This window comes from Lepidochelys kempii, chromosome 9 (genome assembly GCF_965140265.1).
Source record: "Lepidochelys kempii isolate rLepKem1 chromosome 9, rLepKem1.hap2, whole genome shotgun sequence".
In the NCBI taxonomy this organism is placed as follows: Eukaryota; Metazoa; Chordata; order Testudines; family Cheloniidae; genus Lepidochelys; species Lepidochelys kempii.
In genome coordinates this window covers 49,565,259-49,587,826 of record NC_133264.1, presented here as the reverse complement: position 1 = coordinate 49,587,826, position 22,568 = coordinate 49,565,259, and the positions used below count along the sequence as shown (strand labels likewise).

The window sequence follows — 22,568 nt, the reverse complement described above, 5'->3', positions numbered from 1 at the left end:
TGGTAGGGAGGGGAGGTAAAAGGGAGCGAAAAGTTAAATGTTGAAAGTCTTCCTGACAACAAGATGTATGAGGCAGTGGAATATTCTCACAGGGAAGTGATGGAAGCCCCAATGTTTCATATATTTAGTACCAGACTGGACACAACACTAGCTAATACATTCAGCACGGGAAAATCCTGCATTAAGATTGTATGGTGGAAGGTGTGTGAGGAGTTCCAACTATTCCTCCACTGTACCTTACCTTGCATTTGTCAACATTATTTTTAATCAGCCATGTGCTGCCCAATCACCTAACTTGATTACGTTCCTTAGGTTCCCCATAGATTTCTCTAGTCCTGTGTGACGGGGTTGGGTCTCACCACTGCAGCGCCTCCCGTTGGTACCTCTGGGAATTAGCTCAGTCCACGTGGAGCACCCTCCACTGGTGGTGTCCCGTCCGTCTCTCACCCTCCGTTGGTGTCTGAACCCATGTTGCTCCCTTCTTGTAGCATTCTCTTCAGGACATTGCCCCCTAGTCCATGCTCACCCCCTTCCAGGGAAGGGGGGAGGTTTAACAGCAGTCTTTTCGCTTCACCCCAGCTGCAGTGGCCAACCAATCCCCAAAGTCTAACCCCTTCTATCAGGGGTAGCGTGCAGTCCATTATGGCCACTTCTAACGGCCAGGTGTAGGACAAGGGGGAAAGGGGGACTCAGGCCCGCCCTCTACTCTGGGTCCCAGCCCAGTGACCCTCTGGCAGCAGCCTCCCTGCCCTCCTTCACTCCCCTTGTCCGCCTCTCCTCCCTGGGCTGCTTCCCCTTCGGCCCCCTTGCACCTTGTGGGCCCTTCTATTAGGGCCTGCAGCCTGCCAGGTATGGGGCTGGAGCTTTCCTCAGCTCCCGCAAGCCTGCCCAGCACTGCGCTGTCCTGGGTGCTGGTCTCCTTTGCTCAGGAGACAGACCTTCTCCCTTGAAGGTCTGGGAGAGACTCCCCGCCTCTCGCCTGGGCAGCCTTTATATAGAGCCTAGCCTGGCCCTGATTGGCTGGCTGACCACGCAGCCGCTCTGGCTTGCTGTAGCCCAGTCTGGCCTGGGAGCGGGGCACCACCCCACCACACCCCGACTAATTTAAATAATTGTCTCAACTTCGAAGTCCGCCACTTCCCAGTTCAGGGGATGGAGTAGATCATGTAAAAGTAGTCTTTTCCAGCTCTAGCTTATACAATTCTGCGCTTGCGGTTCACTATGGAGTGAATGTTTTCTGTGCAACTCTGTATGTTAGGTATGAGAGAATGTCAGACAAATGGTCATGTGGAAAGCTGGGAAAGGGATTTCATTTGTTTTAGCATCCTCACACACTTCACTTTAAAAGAAATGAAGGGAAGAAGAAATGCACTGGGAGCATTTCTGTGGCACAGGCTTACCTTGTTGCTGCAGTTTGTAGTCAGTGGAGTATGCTTTCCCTATGATGTTCCATACAGGCCTCAAACAGCCAAAAAGTCCCTCAAGAAACCCACTGCTCCCACTCCCGGATCTGCTGAACTGAATTTTAATGTCATCTGTCCCACTGTTCTCTCCATCCATCGTGTTACTGTTGCCCTGAGGCACAGCTGTTTCTGCTTCATCCTGTTCTCTCAACTGCAGCACACTGTTCTCAAATTGGTCCCTAGAGTCCTCGCTGATGCTGGTCAACACTGCTGTGGTGACTGGACTGCCCACATTTTCTATTAGATCTGCCTGAAGTAAGCCCTTCTCTCGCACATCCTCTATGATCTCAGGTGAAGGATGGTTTCCAGTGGGTGCATGATCACCATGTATCCCACTGAAGTCTTTGTCTTCATTGAAAGTCTTGGTGATCAAGTTTGTAGAGGAAGGCCAGCTCAGGTGCTCCTGAGGACTGGCCATGGTGCCGTGCATGTGCATGAAGCAGGTAGTCCGATACGGTGCTTAGAGAACTAATGATACACAATTCAGATGCAACAAATGGCCCCAGCACCTGGAATGAGAGAAAATGGGATAAGAAATATTTTTTTCTTTTCTTAATCACTACTATATGGTATTTCTGTTTTGTGCTCTTTTCTGGAGAAGATCTGATAATGAGTTTAACTAGAAAACTGGAGGCCCAATGATATTTGGTAAATGATTATTGAAATTTACAAATGACAACATTTGTTCCCTTTGACATTTAACTCAGTGCACATCATCAATGGGATGGTCCTTGTTATTTCTCCTCTGGGTTACCCACCATGACTCTTTTTTGGAAAACTCAGATAACTGGCAATGGCTGACCCATGAGAGTCTTCTTACAGGAAAGGCCTGTGTGCACTATGTTACCACCAGGGCCAGTACCCCTCTGCACAGACACCAGTCTGTTCTAAGTGGACCCAACTGCAAGGTCTCACGTGTTTCCACATCAACTCTGTCTGGGTAAAGATTCTGGCTACGCAGGACAGACCCTTTGTCTGAGCCCTTCCCTTGGGATGATCCAGCCACCCCAGACCTCAAAACCAGTGTCTCAGACCTCCTGAGCCCCCCAGTCGCTTACATGCATTCCTTCAGAGTTCCACCTTGATGTGGTCACTCTGGCTTCTAGTTTGGCCCCTTCAGGGACAATGGGACAGGACATTAAAGAACACAGGGGTAGCAAACAAATTTCTTGACCACAGTCACTTTACTCTTGACAGCATCAAGAGTTAAAGATCTCTTCAAACACAACAAAAGTCCAGAGACACAGCCTCCCTTAGTCTGATCTATGTCCCTTCTGTGAGTCCAAGGTTTGTCAGTATTTCAGGCTGAGTACAGTCCCTTCTGTGTTCTCTCTCCTGCTAATGTGGTGACAGTCAGCCCTCTGCTCAGAGCAGCACACCCTCTTTTAAAGAGTCTCCCTCTCCTTGCCATGTGCTCCCCTGGAGTGCTCCAGCCTAGGGGTCAGTAGGAAGGGGAGCAAACACTGATTGTTCCATGGAGGTGGGGTAGTAATAAAGAGCCATTCCAGAATTATAGGCCCCCATTGCTCTGTGATGGCTTCTCAGTGCTGGTGTCAAGCACCTTTCCTGAAGAGGGAAGTTACTGGGAATGCAATTCATTAACCTTGGCTGGGCTAGACATGAGTTCAGCACATAATACAAAATGGAGTTCCCCCTTTTATACAGACATATCCCACCATCACACACTAGTCAGAGACAAAATGCTTATTCCACTCCCACTGCTCTGAGGGCACAAGCCAAATCTCATTGAAATTAATGGAAAGACTCCCCTTGACTTCAATATGTCAACAGGAGATTTTTGATTAAAAAGCCAGAAAAGTTTCCCTAGGCAAAGAACAAAGGTCCTGAAGTCTGAAAACAGCCACCAAAAGGAAGAAATGGAGGAGGTTGGAGACCACAGAACCTCAATGGAAGGTGCTGGGTGTTCCGTACTTTTGAAAATTAGACTACTTAATTCAGGTGACTAAATATGGTATTAGACAGCTAACATCAGGAGGATGTTTGAAAATCGTCACCCCGAGCTTGTGTTCTACCCCTCTTTGAGGGAGCAGTACATTGCATAGATAAAATAATAAGACCACCACCGGGGGAAGTCCAAAAGCCTGAGGTTTTTTTGGTATCATTCATCTCTTTCTCTGAATACACATACAGTTTTATATATAAAGCACACACTAAAATGATGCTATTAAGGTTATAAAGTCAAGTACTTGAAAGTAACAAAAATAGTATGTAATCATGTAACTAAAGACTATCAATGCATGAGCACAGGAGGCCGAATTAAGATTGCACAGGCAACCTGAATTCTGGGATTTCCTAACTTTTGAGTGCTTGACTTTGCAACCTAAATAACATTCTTTTAAAAAGTGTATGTCATTTCCTAGGGTCTTTTAAAGGAAAAAAGTATGTAAATTATATTTGTTGCACCTCTAACAACCCCATCATGCATCATCAGGGTTTGAACTCTGGACAGCACAGCCTGCGCTATAGGACTAACTACATTCACTCACAGCAGGTTATCATCCGGGGGTGGGGGGGGATTGGCCATTGGGGCTTGTTTGGGGGTTGGGGAGATGGACAGGAAGAGTCCCTCCCAGACTCTCCCTCCCAGAGGGGCTGCTCCCAAGCTTTCCAACACAGTGCGCTGGGCGATGGTTGCAGGAGCATGGTCATGATCTTAGATGAGCTCATATTTAGTTAGAATTTTGGCAGACTCTCAACATTTTATTGACAATGCAAGCAAGAGAAAGGAAAATTAAAATTTTCAATAGGTCATCTTTCATTCAAGCCTGAACAGAAGTTTATGAGACAAACTAAGGGCACTTCCTCTGGCTCCAAGGCTTTCTCCTGACCAAATTCCAAAAGCTTGCTGCAAACAATGGAGATATTAGAGCTTCTAAAAATAAAATACAAATCTCCAGAATCTTTTATACTGGAAAATAACCTCAACTTAGGGCTTGCTTCCCCAATAATGAGGCCTGATCTAAAAGATCAGACAAGGGATTAAAGAAAAGCAGGCTCTCAACAAAAGTGGCTCAAAAGTTTACTCAAACAGCTAAAGGAGATTGCATAAAAGATTAAATGAGACATACATGATGCCAAAATTATATTATTGCTACATAATTAGAGTAATAAACTGGTTAATAAAAATGGTCATTAAAACTCAGTAGTGTTACACTGACTTTTGGCTTTAAATCAAATGTAATGAGAAGGATCGAAGTCCTCTATAACACAGGACATAGAACTTCCCCAAAATCATTCCTAGAGTAGATATTTTTAGAAAAACATCCAATCTTAATTTAAAAGTAGTCAGTGATGGAAAATCTACCACAACCCTTGGTAAATTGTTCCAATGGTTAATTATCCTCACCATTAAAAAATTACACCTTATTTCCAACCTGAATTTGTCCAGTTTCCACTTCTAGCCATTGGATCTTGGTATACCTTTGTCTGCTAGGTTGAAGAGCCCATTATTAAATATTTGTTCCCCATGTAGACATTTACAGGCTCTAATCAAGTCTCCCCCTAACCTCTGCTTTGTTAAACTAAACAGATTGAGCTCCTTGAGTCTATCACTCTCTTCTCTCAATCCTCTCCAATTTATCAACGTCCTTCTTGAATTGTGGCCATCAGAACTGATTGCTGAATTCCAGCATGGCAAATACAGAGGTAAAATAACCTCTCTGCTCCTATTTGAGATTCCCCTGTTTATGCATCCAAGGATTGTATTAGCCGTTTTGGCCACAGCATAACCTTGGGAGCTCACATTCAGCTGATTATCCACCATGACCCCCAAATCTTTTTCAGTCACTGCTTCCCAGAATAGAATCCTTCATCCTGTAAGTATAGCCTGTGTTCTTTGTTCCTAGATGTATATATTTATATTTCATAGAATCATAGAATATCAGGGTTGGAAGGGACCTCAGGAGGTCATCTAGTCCAACCCCCTGCTCAAAGCAGGATCAATCCCCAATTTTTGCCCCAGACCCCTAAATGGCCCCCTCAGGGATTGAACTCACAACCCCGAGTTTAACGGGCCAATGCTCAAACCACTGAGCTATCCTTCCCCCATAGAAAAACACATTGTTTTCTTGCACCCAGTTTACCAAACAATCCAGTTTGCTTTGAATCAGTGGCCTGTCCTCTTCATTGTTTGTTACTCCCCCAATTTTTGTGTCATCTGCAAAATTTTATCAATGATGAATTTATGCTTTCTTCCAGGTTGTTAATAAAAAGGTTAAATAGTGCAGGGCCAACAACCAATCTCTGTGTGCCCCTACTAGAAACACACCAATTCTATGATGATTCCCAGATTACAATTACACTTTGAGACCTATCAGTTGCTGGGATTCCCTCTGAGACCTTTTCCACTCTGCTTATCCAGAACACCTCATCCAGTTCTGGGAGAACACTTTATCCTTGAATCCAAAAACTTGGTTTGAATCAGGATTGTCAACAGGGGAGGGGCTGGGGGCTAGCCTCCCGGGCCGGGAGCTCAAAGACCAGGCAGGACAGTCCCGTAGGCTGGATGTGGCCTGTGGGCCGTAGTTTACCCACCTCTGTTGTAGGGAGTCCAAATTTGCTGCCCTGGGCTACTTCCTACCAGTGTCTGTTCATTTTGGGGCGTGGCAACTCTAGTCCAATTAGTTGGGTGGCCTGCTTCCCATAGGGTCCTCTCACGGGTCGTGAGCAGCACCTTGTCACAGACTCAGTCTCCTTTGGACTGGGCAGCTGCAAGTTGGTCATGCTGAGCCCTACAACATCCCTGGGCTTTGCCCATTCAGCAGCCTCCATAGCTGAAGGCTCCTAGGTCTCCTCCACAGTCTCCCATGGCTGGGGTGACAGTGCTTCCTTCCAGGTGGCTGCCTTGGCGGGCAGGTTAGTGATCCTTCCCCTCACATAGAGAGGTGGCTAGCTCCTGTCATAGCTCCACCAGTCAGCCCCAAAATGAGCCAGGCTCTCTCCTTTTCTCCACTCTACAGGCCTGGAATTGGCTGCAGGTATAATGGGGCAGGGCTAGCTGGCAGTTTCTCTGCTTCATTGTAGACCTATTTTTAATTTTAAATATTAAGATCTTAATGGATTTATTGTAAATGCCCAGAAAATCAAACCTGTCCTTAAAGAGCAAGTGCTATAATTTTGGGGAGAATACACTATATTCTTCCTATGTAACAAAGTAGCTGAATCCCTGCTGTATGACTAAAATTCAACTCAATCTTAACTGTGAAACTGCAATGGCGCTTTCATAATAGGTAAATTAAAGGTATTAAAATGTATACCTTATTCCTACACCAGAAGTATACTAATGCTGTTGAGCAATCCAGTAATAATCTGTGTGTCAGGAGGAGAAACAGAGGATTTGGCCCAGAATGATTAAAAAAGACGGCATTCTGTTAAAGGACTTCTTTAGCAAGGAACCACATTCACATCTTTAGAGTCACTGACATTAAGATATAAGGTAGAACAAATACTACTTTGATTTAGCCAGGGTTAAGATCTGAAGACTTCGTGTTTAGGTAGAGGAGGGTAAAGAAAATGTACAACATACTGGGCTACACTGCTAAAAACAATATAACAGTCTCTGCAAACACTTAGAACCTGATTTTACAGCCAATCATACCATCATTGGTTAAGGTATTCTGAAAAATTCTAATAGGCAACCTGCTCAGGGGGTGTTCTGTTTTTCAAGCTTAATAATGCCTCTGCAGAAACAGTCTTCAAGTCAAAAGTTCTTAGATGTATGTGTATGCACAAAGGATTATGCATGTATTTAAGCTATGCAGACTTCACTGAATGCTACTGCAGCAGCATGTTGCAAGGCAAAACCTCGGATTTGAGCTAAGCTGTTTTGATCAGCTCATGCTTATTCTTGCAGCTAAGAAAAAAGGTATTTTAAATCTACAATGGAACTTCTGAAGCAAAGTATAATTTTTGTATGATCACAAGCTGCTGTAAATTATTCTCAGTCACATGGAAAACAGTCTTCCATCCACACCATTACAATTTAGCTCCCTGAATGAAGGAAACAGGAAGTGCATCTTTGTTTATGGAAGAGCCAGACCTGACATCCCTGATATCTCAGCACATTAGACAGCCTTTAGCTGCAGTTTAAAAGCATTAGAAAAGGCAGTTCATCAAGAAGGGAATAAAAGAGCAGTTGAATCAGTCTCATAACTCACATTTGGGAAAAACCCAGGAAATTCAGAGGAAATTCCCCCTAGCTAAATAGCCAAATTCCTTCTCTGCTCTTGGTGGCTTCCATCTCATAAATGAGCTTCTCACACATATACAGAGAGACACATTAACAGCAGCCACACACACGCACACAGCCTACTGAAGCCAAACATCTGAGGGTTTGGCATGACAACAGCACTCAAAAGTAATGATCTGTTCTGAATGGACAACTCAGTCAGGTAAATGCCGTCTGTGACCGTAACGAATGCTCTGCCTTTGTGGCGATGGCTACACTGCATAGTAAGCTTGTGTCTGTGGGACCCAGGCTTCCAGATTTGGTGTTTTTAAGCCCGTACTTAAACATCCACATTGCACTGTAAGCATGGGCCACCCAACACTGCTGACATCTCCATACTGCATGATGCAGACTCAAGTCAGACCTTCTGTTTCTGGTGGCATAGAATCATAGAATATCAGGGTTGGAAGGGACCCCTGAAGGTCATCTAGTCCAACCCCCTGCTCGAAGCAGGACCAATTCCCAGTTAAATCATCCCAGCCAGGGCTTTGTCAAGCCTGACCTTAAAAACCTCTAAGGAAGGAGATTCTACCACCTCCCTAGGTAACGCATTCCAGTGTTTCACCACCCTCTTAGTGAAAAAGTTTTTCCTAATATCCAATCTAAACCTCCCCCACTGCAACTTGAGACCATTATGCATACCCCAGCTTATCCCATGGTTCCATCCTAGAACCCATACCAGCTATTGCCACTCTAGGGCTTGGTTCATAGTGGACTGTAGGACACCTTGTGTGTCCATACTCCATGAGCCCACTGATACATCCAGCTGAGCCATTTTCAGATATGCATGCTCCCAGCAGCAAGAGTCATCAACATAGATTCCGACCTGGTGGAAGAACTTCTCCAGCTCACTGGGTCAGTCCTATTTCAGGAATCAGGCAGAGCATCTGTGAGACACTGGCAAACCTTTTGGCAGAGATTTTTCAGTTGATGCAATTTTAGACTTGGCTTTGGTAAGGCCATCATAGAAGGGTTGGTTGTAGGAATAACTTTGGATTGAGCGATCACAAGTTGATTCAGTTTAAATTAAATGGAAGGATAATCAAAACCGGGTAATCAACTATGGGTTTTGAGTTCAAAAGGGCAGACTTTGGGAAATAAAGGGAATTAGTTAAAGTCAATTGGACTGAAAAGCTTAAGGATTTAAATGGGGAAAAGGTTTGGAATTTCTTCAAATCAACTATCCAAAACAATCCAAAACAGGAATACCAAGTAAAAGAGAAAAAACTTGTGGAGAAATGCTCCAGACCCAGATGGGTGAACAACCACCTCAAAAAGCTTATTAGGAGTAAGCAGAGAGCCTATTCAGAATGGAAAAAGTTGTTGATCAGCAAAGAAAGCTACATCATGGAGGTTAGAAAATGCAGGAATAAAGTGAGAACTGCTAAAAGTCAAGCTGAATCAGCACTTGCCAAAGACATTAAAATAAATAAAAAGGATTTTTCGTTATATAGATAAAAAGAGAATAAGGATGGATGAAATTTGGCTGCTATGCAGTATGGATAGGAAGGAGATGAAAGGCCAAAAAACTAAATGATACTTTGCCTCAATTTTCAATAAGGATAATAATAAGGAACACAGAGCTTAATGCGTACTCACTGGGAGGACTAAGGAACACAGAGCTTAATGCGTACTCACTGGGAGGACTAAACTTCCATTACAGAATACTGAAAGAACTGGCACATGAGATTGCTAGTCTCGTTAGTAGCAAGGATTTTTAATACATCTATCTATTTGGGGTTAGTAACATGTAACTGGAGAATAGCTAATGTCCTACCTATATATAAGAGGGGGGGAAAAGTGATCTGGGCAATTACAGACCGGTTAGTCTGACCTCAGTAGTATGCAAGGTTTTGGAACAAAAATAACTAAATTCACAGAGCTAAAGGAGCTGGAATGCAACATGGATTTATCAAAAGTAGATCATGCCAGACTAACCTGATTTCTTTCTTAGGGAAAATAACTGATCTTTTAGATAAGTGAAGTGTAGTATCTCTAATATTCTTGGACTTCAGTAAAGCATTTGGAACGGAACCACATGGGAAATTATCAGATAGAGAAGATGGGGATCAGTACACAAATTGGAAAGTGGATAAACTGGCTAAAGGGGAGAAGGCAACAGGTTGTGCTGAAAGCTGAACTATCAGACTGGAGAGAGGTTACTAGTGGAGCTCCTCAAAGATCGGGGTCTTGGGACTAATCTTCATCAATACAGAGGAGGATCCGAATGTTATACAGGAAGAGCTATAAGACTGGAGTGATAGAAATGGGATAAAATAGTACAACTTGCAAGGTCATGCACTTTGTTGGGTCGCCCTCAAAGTTATATAAGTATGATAGAATTCTAATTATGCAGTAGTAGAAATAAAGATAGACAAAAGAGTATATAGGTATTGTAAAAAGGTATGAACATCAGTTCCATGCTGTTGAATTTCACTCTGTAACAAATGCAAGACCAAAGTGCTAATTATTTTGGGCTGATACAGGACAAAGAGTCTGTGTTGGAAAGTGATAAGAACTTTGAGGAAACAATGCTGTTCTTTAAAACACCACCCTGATGCTCTTCCCCCTTGGGGGCCCCTTGTCATGCCTATGTAAATCTTGGTATCCAAAGAGGGAAAAATAGATAGTGGGATAAAACTTGTTAAATGAATCAAGAGTCATAGATTGTGTTGTTAAGTAAAAGAATGATGAGTGCATGGAACTGAGAGCCTAAATCAGGGAAATAATTGGTTAGTAAATGGTGCCAGCCTAATCCTAAGAATTTCAACCTTGATATCGATGGGCCGAAGAATATGCAAAATAGAGATAACTGGATGACCCCAGAGGGGTGAACTGGATTCCACCCAAAACGAAGAACAAGAAGATAACACCTAGCCATCATGGATGTACCACCTGCTGATTGAGCTGATTGATGGTCATCTCAGTTGTAAATTCAGCATGATGAAGCAACTTCCATAGACTTGTATTGAACCAGAGACCTATAAAAATAGGGTCCAGGGACTGTGTTCTTTGAGTCTGGTTCTACGACCACCCTCCAGGAGCATCGGATGCGCATCTGACAACAACTTGGCTCCACTCTCGTGTCCAGGTCAGCTGGCCAGTGACTTGGCACGAGCAACATCTAGGCTGGTAACTATAACAACCTTTATGTAGAACCTGTGTGTGAATGGATCTATATAGAAATTGCATATAGGAATATTTTGTTGTATTTACAATAAACGTGGCAATTTGCCTTGTCTCTCTTACACTAATAAAAATGATACCAACAGGATCTTGTAACAACTTTGGGTCTAAAAATAAGAATTTCTGCTACAAGCTAAGGGTCATCAGTTGCAAGCAACAGAGGAGGAGAGAGACCTGGTTGTGGGGATCAATCACGGGGTGACTGTGAGCCACCAATGTGATGTGACTGTGAAAAAGATAAATGCGATCCTAGGATGTATCAGGCAAGGCATTTCCAGGAGAGAAAGGGAAGTATTAACGCCTTTGTACAAGGCACTGGTAATACTCATTTGAAATAATGTGTCCTAGTCACCCATGTTCAAGAAAGAATCATTCAAACTGGAAGAGGTGCAGAGAAGAGCTATTATGATGATAAGGGGAATGGAGGGCTTATCTTATGAGAAGAGACTAGAAGAGCTTGGCTTCTTTAGTCTTGCAAAAAGAAGGCAGAGAAGGGATATGATTGCTTTCTATAAATGGAGGGGAGAGGGATAGGGAATATCAGGGAGGGTGAAGAGCCATTTAAGCTAAAGGACAATGTTGGCACAAGAACAAATGGATATAAACTGGCTATGAACAAATTCTGGCTGGAAATCAGAAGGTTTCCAACCACCAAAGGAGTAAGGCTCTGGAACAGCCTCCCTACAGGAGTTGTAGGGGCACACAACTTAATTTTCAGAAAGAGCTGGACAAATTTATTAGTGGGACACTATGACAGCATTGCTTGGGATGCTCTTCCTGTTAATGTCTTATGTTCCTAAAAGCTCAGGTTTCAGGGATTCAGCTAGCCATCTGCAAGAGGTAGGAAGGGATTCTTCCCACACAGTGTTTTGGGGTTTTTTTTGGGGGGGGGGTCTTCTTCCTCTGAACCATCAGGAATGGCCCTGGCTGGAGATGGGACATTGGATAGGGTAGGCCAGATTCCAAAGTTGGCATGGAACACACTGTCTCTCTCAGGTGCTTGGCTGACTGGTTCTTGCTTACATGCTCAGGGTCTAACTCAGGAGTGGGCAAACTTTTTGGCCCGAGGGCCACATCCGGGTTGCAAAATGGTATGGAGGGCTGGGTAGGGAAGGCTGTGACTCCGCAAACAGCCTGGCCCCCCACCCACTATCCACCCCCACCCACTTCCTGCCCCGACTGCCTCCCCTCAGAACCCCCAACCCATCCAACCCTCCCTGCTCCTTGTCCCCTGACCACCCCCTCCCAGGACCCCATCTCTAACTTCCACCCCCATCCAACCCCACCTGCTCCCTGTCCCCTGACTGCCCCAACCCCTATCCACACCCCCACCCCCCTGACAGGCCCCCCTGCCCCATCCAACCCCCACCCCACTCCTTGTCTCCTGACTGCCCCCTCCCAGGACCCCCATCCCTATCCACCACCCCCCAACTCCCTGTCTCCTGATAAAGCCAAAGGTAGTAGGCATAAGTGTTCCTGAAATTACTGCTGACTTTGAGAGAATGGGCTTTCCAGACTGCTCAGCGGCCACTGATGGGACTCATATGCCTAGTTTGCTCTCCACAAGGAGCACATGAGAATATAAACCACAAATGGTACTACTCCATTGTTATGCAGGCCCTTGTCAACCACAATGGCAGATGCATGGACACTAATGTGGGATCACTGGCAAGGGGCATGATGCCAGGGTTTTCCAGAGATCAGGATTTTACCTTTGTGGACAAGCTGGGACACTATTTCCACCAAATAACAGTTATAAATGGAATCCCTCTCCCTACTGTTGTTCTAGGGGACCTTGCATACCCCATTTTTCCATGACTTTTGAAACCCTATCCTGTTCACAGAAGCCCTGGTAAAAGAAGGTTCATACTATACACTCAGCAGCTGTACAATGGTGGTTGAATATGCATTTGGAAGATTGAAATATCATTGGCGCTGCCTTCACAACCTTTTGGATGCCAGTCTGCAATGTTGTGGCCTGTTGTGCTGTGCACAGTGTCTGTGGGGACAAGGAAAAATCTTTTTACTAAGAGTGGACTCACACACAGCCAGAAAGTGCATCTGTTACCAGGGCTGGATTCACATGCACAGTGGAAATCAGGGATGCTTCACGCACCCACATGATAGGTTTACATGGTCCTATGCACTGGGAGAGGCGGGGGGCCTGAAATGCTATTTGTAATTATTCTGGTTTTGGGTGTGGAGCAGCTCTGGAAGAATTTTAATTCGGTTTGTAAACACTTTAATGTACCACTACACATAGTGTATTGCTCACTGTGCTGAAATGTATGGAAATGTTTTATGCTTATGGATTACTATGACATTGCATTTTAAAAAAAAATCTTTAGTGAGGCCAGCCATGTACTTGAACCCACAACTTATGGGGTACTGTGATGAAGTTCTACTTCATTACATATAATAAAATTTGCTAAAGAAGCTATGTGTGCAAATTTAATATTTATTTTAAACATGAAAGAAAAGTGTAAAACCCAGACATGCAGACCAGCTGCCATCCAAACATACAACACAATATCCAAACGGTGCAAAAAACAGTGAACAGTGCATGTTTCCAAATAAGACTGACAGCTGTTTCTGGGTGTCTCCTGTTCCTCTGTTCTCCTTGACCTTTCCAGTGTATTTTGCACATGCAGGCTGCAACTGGACTGGAAAGGAGGAAAACACAGGGTACATTTAAACATTCCCTTTAATAGTATTCATTGGCTATGAGATGGTCCAGCCAACCCCTGAACTGTCCAAAGTCTGTATAGTCTGCAAGACATGATAACGTGGAGGGGACTCAGGACATAGGGATGGAGCAGGAAGTGAATGTGGGAGTGGAGCGGATGCTGCAACCTACACTCTGGTGGCCACAAGCATAAGCAAATATTCAAACAGCTCCTTCTGCTGCGGTCTCCTTTCCTTCCTCAACCTGAGGTAATGCTCCAAGAACAGTGCCACCAATCGCTCCTCATGCTATGCATCCTCTCTCTCTTTCCACCTTTCTTGCATCCTTATCTTTCTGGTACTCAATCTGGTCCTTCTGTTAAAGTCTGCTGACCGGTTTTATCGAGAATCCCATCAACACATCTTGAACTCTTTCTCCCTGCATGTAGTTGGAGGCATCTACTCCCCCAGGCTCCTGGGTCCGTGCACTTGCCCTACAGAGGTGAAATGGCCTTGAAAGGAAAATGGAAGAACACATTATCATCTGACCATGATAAAAAAAATTACATTTCTACTCTTTCAAGGGAGCTGCTTTACTTCAAGGTCAAAAGACTACACATTTTAATCAATGGGCTTTATTTTATTCACACAAAATAGCGGCTACTCCAGATGGAGCAGCATCAAAAGCCATCACACATAAGGGTAAGATACACATACAAAAATTCAGTTACAGTGATTTATAAATCCTCACTACTTTTCCCAGGGGAAGAGGAGGTTGTCACTAGCTATGGATTTTACAATCCTTTCAGGCAGGGCAAGCTCTGGAGGACATTGATATTCTAGAGGTCCCTAGGTGGAAGTATGAACTTCTGTTCCAGGCCAGTGGAGGACAGCCATTCGTGGGCTAAGGAGATTTTAAAGCATCTGGTGACTGACTAGCAGGCATCCAAATGGAGGGGACTTATGAACTACAGAGGTGGCCCTAATAAGTATGCCCTGCTCCAGAAGGTAAGCAATGGCCCAGAGTTCCTAACTCCATGAGAGATTTGCTTTCTTCAACAAGCAGCAATGGGTGAAAATCCATGCTAAAAATCGACAAGATGCTGATGTAGCATAAAGGTGTAGTACAGCCTCCTTGTAAGCACCCTGCATTCATGGACAGACCTGACTGACTGCCAGCCATGGGGACTCCTAACACAGATATGCACCCACCCTGCACTGTAATTTGGATTTAGCTAGCTATGGACCAAACACAGACTCTGGTTTCATTTGGTCTCATTATAGCCAACTTTTTTTTTTACTCAGTTAACCGGCGATCTGAAAGAGTGCAGGTACAGCTGATTTATAAGGTGCCGCAGTATTAGCAGGCAGGTGTATGTGAGGCTCCTCATTGTAGTGCCCTAAGCCATATTTCGATCAATTAGTGAATAACTAGTAAAAATATCGTAACACCTTAGCTGTGTTTTCTCAGCTCCCAGTGTCCATTCTGAATCCCATGTGGTGGCTGGGGAGGGAGGAGGGCACTACAGAAATGATGTGGATTCCACCCTGAACAGAAGCACACTATAAACCCGGCTTGTACTAATAACTCAATATGGCTATAAGCCAGAAATCCCTCTCATCCATATGTTAACAACAAAAATGGCATCAGAAACTTACCAGCCTCTTCTGCAGGTTCCACTGCAGGCTGTCCCCCAGAACCACTCTGCTCCTCTGAATACAGACCCAGGGTGCGCTGCACTCACCTCAGCACCTGGGCCACTTCTTGCCCATCATCCCTCAGTGCCTGTGACTGGGGGGTTATAAGAGTCACATCCCTGCTCAGCAGACTGTTGTGCACAGAGTGGGCCCTGTGCTTGCAGAAGTTCCCAGGAGGCAGTTGAATTCCTTGTAAAAATGGCAGGAAGATGGGGAGTTTCCAGAGGTGCTGTTAGCATCCTTGACTTTGTGGCAGTCCGTCTTGAGCTGATTGATTCGCTCTCTCCATTGATAGCTGGTTGAATCGATTCCCAAAGCCATGAGCCACTCAAATGTAGCTTTGCAGACATAATCATTTCTTGTGCTCTTGCTAAAGTTGAACCTCTTGCTTGCCTCAAACCAGAGGTTAACCAGAATCCGGCTGTTCCTCTGACTAGCTAGCAGCACACTTGATCAAGGACTTCTTGTTAGTGCTGGGATGACCTTAACCCTTATGTGTGCGAGCCAACTGTGTTTCCAGTTGAGCAGTCCAAGTGGAAGTGAAGGGTTAAATGCCAAGCAGTGGTATTTGAACCAGAAGGTTTGCTTCCAGTTCCTGGGAACTGAGTGGGCCTGATACAGCTCCCACTGTACTTAATGAGACTCTTTCCATTCACTTTAATGGGAGTTAGATTGGGTCCTAAATCACCTACTAATGCAAGCATCTTTTACAGGGAGCAGTTTATGAAATACAAAGTAGAACCACACCACACTACACTACACATATATATGCCCCCCCTGACACTTTCTAGGTATTTTTGAATCTGTTAAAATTGTACTTTTTTTCCCCCCACCAGGACTTTGCATTCCCATTGTCCTACAACCGCATAACACAATGCTATAGAAAACAAATGATGTTGCATAATGATTTTTACACTTACTATGGTCCTAAAATACAACCAACAGAAACATCATCTTCTAAAATATCTCTTTGGGAGAAGGGGTCATCTCTGATGACAGAAGAATGTTTGTTCCTGTTTCATACCACTTCCTGCTTTTGGAAGCTGGGTTGGACCAAAATTTAGGACTGACCATTAGTCTCTTTCTCTCCCTTGTCTACTCATCTTTTCTCAGCTGTCTCCGTATTATGAAAAACCCTTTAATTCCCTAGCATGGACTTGGATATGCTGCTGGCTCTACTACTTTCCCCCTTTCTCTCCCACCCTACAGAAATTTGCCCTTTTCCCCTTAAAACCTGATTTAAGACCAAGAGTACTGAATGCAAAAAAAAGTTATTGCATCGTTTAAATGGAAATAGTTTACAACCACAAAAGCCAGAAAACATTCACAGTCGCTACTACATCAACATTAACTGTCCCAGGGTGGTGCTGTTGCATTAAGACGTGTGATCATGTAATGAGACTCCAGCACTAGCCAATGGGATATACTTTTTAGCAGTTTCCCTGCCTGTAATAACTGTGATGAACACTATATCTTCCTCACAGGGGAATTGTAAGGATTAATTCATGTCTGTCAGGGCTTTGAAGATGGACAGCACTATAAAATGCTATTATTTTCAGGAACCCCAATGAATGAATCAAGGAATCTGAATTCAGTTTGATCTCTTTTGACCCATTTGATATAATTTTATATTTTAATTTCCATGGAAGAGAAGTCTAGGCAGTCACAAGCCTGCCACGTCCCTTTGGGTGCATAGTTATTTTCTACATGCTTTGAAAGACAGAACGATGCATGGATTCCCTCCTCCCCAACACACCCTTTCTTGCTTTTGAACTTTAATACCTACATGATACAAGAGCTACTCTTTGGGAGTATATATTTACTCTATAGTTTCACTGGGGAAAAAGAGAGATGAGACATTTAATTGAAATGCTGTCTAATAAGAACCAAACTTTTAAACAGGCCTCCAACTATTAGTTCAGGGGAAAAGCCCCAGTTCACAGGGACCCAATCGTCCTGGTGTGCACGTAACTTTCACTGAGTTTAGTGGGAGCTGCACAGGTGAATCTCCAGAAAGATCAGGCCACAGGTATACATGGCAGCTGCGCATGAAAATTTGAGTATTTACATGTCTACTTTTTGGGTGTATGCAAATGTGGGTTTTTAGAGGTGCAAATTAGTGACACTCAAAACTGTAGACCCCAGTGTAGAGTCTCTCTTGAAAATCTGGCCAGGGTGTTTTACTGATCTTGCAATAATCCATCATTGATTCATTAAGAGGCATAAGTTAATGACAGCAGGGACTTAAAACAAAACATCTTTTTCAGGTTCCTGTCAGAGGCCTGCACTGGGAATCAGGAGACCTGGTTTTTAAACTCCTGGTTCAGCCACTGAACTGCTGTGAGACCTTGATCAAGTCATTTCACTACAGTTTCTCTATGGCAATGAAATGAGGATAAATACACTTCTCTCATATGTAACTTGCTTTTAGATCTGTCAATAAAGAGCCCTATAAGAGGTGCATTTATTATAAATAAACATCCAGAGAACCAGAAAGGGCGAGAAACTCATCTCTATTTTCTCACAGCTCATGCATTAAGTATATATTTTCTCTTGTGGAATATTAAGTCAATCTATGTGTAAGCAGGGTCCAAATGCGCTCTCCTCTGACATCTAGTGATGAGCCAGGGGGAGGAGAGGGGAGACGAGAAGACTTCAGGAGCAGACTGTTTGCATAAAACACACCCACTCTGGTTAGGTGCACAGCAGATGGAGCTGCTTTGCCCAAATGATCAAGTTTGGCTGGTTTGGGGTTACAAATCACTAGCATTGAAAGCAAAGGGGTAACTAAACATTGTTATCCCATTTTACGAGTAAAGGGCAGCAGAACTGTGCTTAGCATGCTCTGACTGAGGGGGTCACCCGAAGCTGGACCTCATTTGCTAAGCAGGAGGTAGGGATGCCAAATGCCAGTGAAGATGAGAGTGCTTGGTGACAGATATACCTATGTGATGATGTGGACTCTCCTTAAAGAGTCCCAAACACCATTTGACCTGCCCCTCTCCAGCATTTAAAGAGAGAGCTGATTAGACTCAGTTGAGAGCCACAAGTCCTCCTTTTCTTTTTGCGAATACAGACTAACACGGCTGTTACTCTGAAACCTGTTTCTGTTTGGTAATTCCTGGAGCTGACATCACCGCTGAGCGGGTCTAGGGGCTAAGCTTACACCTTGGGTACAGACAGTGTTGCTGTGAAAGCCAACACAGAAACTGCCCTGTCAGTGAGGTTCCCCATGACCTGCTGAAATAACTCAGAGCTGATATCACAAAGAGCTGCTTTGAATTTGTATTCCCTTGTGATAGCCCTCACTTTGACACAGTAGTAAAGCTATAAAGGGTTCTGGAGTAGAAACAGAAGAGCCTCTTGGAGCTTGGGTGATGGTGTCTCACATTAACACAATGTCTTCCTCTCATAACTTAGGCTGTGTCTACACTACAGACCTTACAGTGGCGTCGCTGTACCAATGCAGCTGCACCGCTGTAACATCTCTCATGTAGCTGCTGTATGCCAATGGGAAAGAGCTCTCCTGTTGACATAATTAAACCACCCCCAAAGAGCAGCGGTAGCTATGTCGGCAGGAGAAGCTCTCCTGTCGACATAGCACCATACACACTTCCACTTATGCCAGCAAAACTTAGGTCACTCAGGGGTGTGTTTTTTTCACACCCTTAAGAGAAATATGTTTTGCTGACATAAGTGGTAGTGTAGATATGGCCTAATGCAACAAAAATCACCCTCTGCCACACCACAGAAAATGAGCATTAATGAGGAAGACAAGCTGTGCGCCAAATTATTGCTCATTCAGTATCCAGTCTATACCCTGTGTTTCTCCTAATTAGCCTGCTATCCAGCAGATCTCTGCATGTCAGTGGCGTAATGTGCTGGACAGCCTATGCTGGAATTCTGTAAATGAAGGGCTTGGGCTTCAGCACAAGGTGGGATGGGGTAAAGATCATCGTCTCAGTGGCTCTTGCTAGCCTTTGAACTGGGACTATTCTCAGATGAATTCATTCACATGCCTAACCTCAGTTCTGGGGCAGACATTAAGTAATGATGCACTGGGCATTTAAAAGCTATATAATTGCTAAGTATTACAACTATTAAACAGCTATACAAATGCAAATGGCTATTACTGGATTGTGTGTAATCCCATGGGATCTGGTTACAGGAGAGGGTATATGGGTACACAGAGAAAACAGCAGCATCCAATAGAAGGGAACACTTAAGGACTCCATCTGGATGTAATTTACCATAATAATACTCAGCGCTTACTAGCATTTTACATTTTAATCACCACAACAGACCTGCAAGGAAGGACAGAATAATTTCCTGATGTGAACATGGACACAGTGACTTCTTTAGTACCCTATACCGAGACAGTATCAAACATGGGATTAAAATTTGGGACACGCTGGTTTTCAGTCCTATGCTTAATCCACTAGGACATGCTGTCACCATATAGGGTGCAAGTCAACGCAAAGCAGAGAAAGAGAGAGTTTCAGAGATTGTAAGGCCAGAAATGAGACCTTCTAAATCATCCAGCCTGATCTCCTGCATTAGCCAGACCATACAACATCCTGGACGAGAACCTCTAAGAATATTAGTTCCTCCTTGGCCCATCCCTAATATTTACATTTTGGCTGTTGCTGCCAACCCATGCTGTGATGGAAAGGGCTATGTAAGAGCTAAGCATTATTATTACTGTGATTGCACCGCGTTCCATACATAAGGAAAGAATTCTCACTCCAATCGGCTATGCAAGCTCCTGCTCCTTCCCCCTCCCCCATCTAAGCTCACCTTATGCTTACCTTCCAACACCAAGCTGGCAGCTGTTGACAAGAGAGTAGAAGGATCAGATTCGACAATTCAAACAAATTACAGTTTTACTGGAGATGGTGATATCAAAATATAGTAGAGACATGTCTTGACCATTCAAATTGAAGAGCTCACTTTTAAGCCACTACATTTTTACAAATAGCCGTTCCCAAATTTGGTATTTTGATTTAAAGTGAAATTCCACTCTGAAGAGGATAGGAGTGGCACCTTTTTCCACAGCAGACCTGCTCAGTGTGTCACATCTCCTTATTATGACGACGAAAAAATATCTACTCCTGTTCCGCTCTGCATAGCCATGTAGAGAATTCTTTATAAAGTTCCAGTTAGCTACAACTGTGAAAACCCACTGACAGCAATGAAGAGCATGAATGTCACTAAGGCTTTGTCTGCAGTGCCTGGGTGTGTGCCTCTCAGCCTGGGTAGACAGACGCGCTAGCTCTGCTTAAGCTAGCATGCTAAAAATAGCGGTGTGGCCTCAGCTGTACAGGCAGCAGGTTGAGCTAGCCACTGGAGGTGCATGCCCCAGGGTTTGGGCGAGTTTGTACTCTGATAGCTAGCCTGAGCCGCTGCCTAGGCCACACTACTATTTTTAGCACAGTAGCCTGAGCAGAGCTAGCATGTGTTTGTCTACCTACACTGGGATGCATGCTCCCAGCTGCAGTGTAGACACAAGCATTTAACATGTTCTGCAAGAGCTTTATTACCAGAAATGATGTGAGAAATGGAAAGAACCCAGCTTGACTTTACACTCCCAAGAGGAGTTTGTATGGCTGACAATAAACCCATCTTTTCACTTATACAGTGTTTGTACTTCAAGAGTTTCTTTTACATTGTAAGAGTCCACCATTTCAAAGCATTCCATATGCCTAAGAAGAGAATACCCCCAGAACTTGTGAGAACCCCCAGAACTCTCACCAAACTGAACAAACCCTTGAGCTCTGATCACTGTGAACTTAGCACATTTGCTATGGAAATCACTGAGATGCAAACATGGAATGCCACAATCCATTTTCACATTGTTCCTCTCTAGAATAGAACCACACTTTAAACTGTATGGTTTAACCAATGAAATATACTTTAGCTATATAGTGTTTACCAATAAATAATTCCTAAATTTTCCAGGCCACTGGAGACAAACATAGGACCATAGGACTTGCCAACTCATTTAAATAGAGAGCAAAAATAGAAAAGTAAGACACATGAATTTGAGAGAAAAGACAGAAAAACGCAAATTCTGAAAACAATTTTCAGCTGTAGGTGTGGTTGCCTAAATTTTAAGAGTGTCTCACACCCATTTGATGCTATAAATAATAATTTAATAATTCTAGTCATTAAATTGAAAATTAATCAGAACAGTGACAAGTTGAAGTATACTAGGCCAGTATGAGACAAAGGAAAATCTAAACCAAAGATTATCCCAGATCAGGCCTTTTATCTGATCTAACCTATGAAGTCCAACGTGGAATATAAAATGAACCATCAGAAGTGAGATGAACAACCCCCCCCCCAATTAAGTCCAAACAGTCAAGAACTAAAAAAGCCTACCAACTCTCAAATTGGGATGTATTGTCCACTGATATTTTGAAAAGACAGATGCATACAGATCCAAGAGGATTTCCTGGCTCTCTTTGAAAGTTTCCTAGATTATGAACAAAGCTACCATCAAAACAAAGATTAGCTTAATTCCCTAACTTTTCAACAACTGTAACCTGTCAACAGTGTAGGACATCCCAGGCGGAGTGACTGTAGTGTGTATGGACAGAATGTGTTTGCAAAACGTAGCTGACAATGCTCTTACCTATTTTACTCATTTTATGTTCACCACAGTCAGATGTTCTCATTTTGATCTGTCATTTCAGGAAAATAATAAAACACTTTCCTTCAGCTTTCCCCGACACCATAAGGACCAATCACAGCTAATGTTAGCTTGTCCAAAAGGTATGGCTCTGACACTGCCTTCTTCAAATTAAAAATTCAGGTATTCACCTTACCCACTGATTTAAAAAATTACAAGCCAGACTGTTGATTTCCTTACTCACAGTGAGTAGTTCCTTACCACAAATGAAGTCCCATTGACTTCAGTGGGATTATTCATAATACGAAGCACTATTCAACGTGAGCAAGAGTATCACAGTCTAGCCCTCAGTGATTCCCACCACTGACTGCAATGGGACTACTCCCAAATGAGGTTCTATGCAATTTAAGAATGAAAGAATCTGACCATAAGTATGTCCAGAACAAGAAAAACAGTTAAAAGCTTCTATTTAAAAGGACAAAATTATAGACAAAATATTCACCATGTTATACAGTTTGCCTTATCCTCTGAAAAAGTACCTTAAATGATCCATTTCTATAACAACAACAAGAAAGCAAAACTGCTGAATAGCCAGCTGAGAGGAAAGATTACACTTGCCCAGCAGGTAAAAAGCCAGCTTTGCTTTTCCTATTCTGCCTCCAGTAATTCTTCTGTTGTT

The 22,568-nt window shown here is 43.6% G+C and overlaps 1 protein-coding gene across 18 annotated transcripts in view; it reads right to left on the bottom strand.

Moving 5' to 3' along the window:
- The window catches only part of MAP3K13 (mitogen-activated protein kinase kinase kinase 13), a 140,949-nt gene that overhangs the window by 51,204 nt on the left and 67,177 nt on the right, over positions 1–22,568 (bottom strand). For 11 of the 18 annotated variants that reach the window (XM_073360286.1, XM_073360288.1, XM_073360285.1 and 8 more), the window contains 3 exons: positions 13,754–14,072; positions 12,845–12,895; positions 1,401–1,972 (listed from right to left, as the gene is read on the bottom strand). In XM_073360286.1, coding sequence (XP_073216387.1) covers positions 1,401–1,899 — 499 coding nt within the window. In that variant the 5' untranslated portion in view covers positions 1,900–1,972; positions 12,845–12,895; positions 13,754–14,072. The other 7 variants (XM_073360277.1, XM_073360274.1, XM_073360273.1 and 4 more) reach the window with 3 other exon arrangements.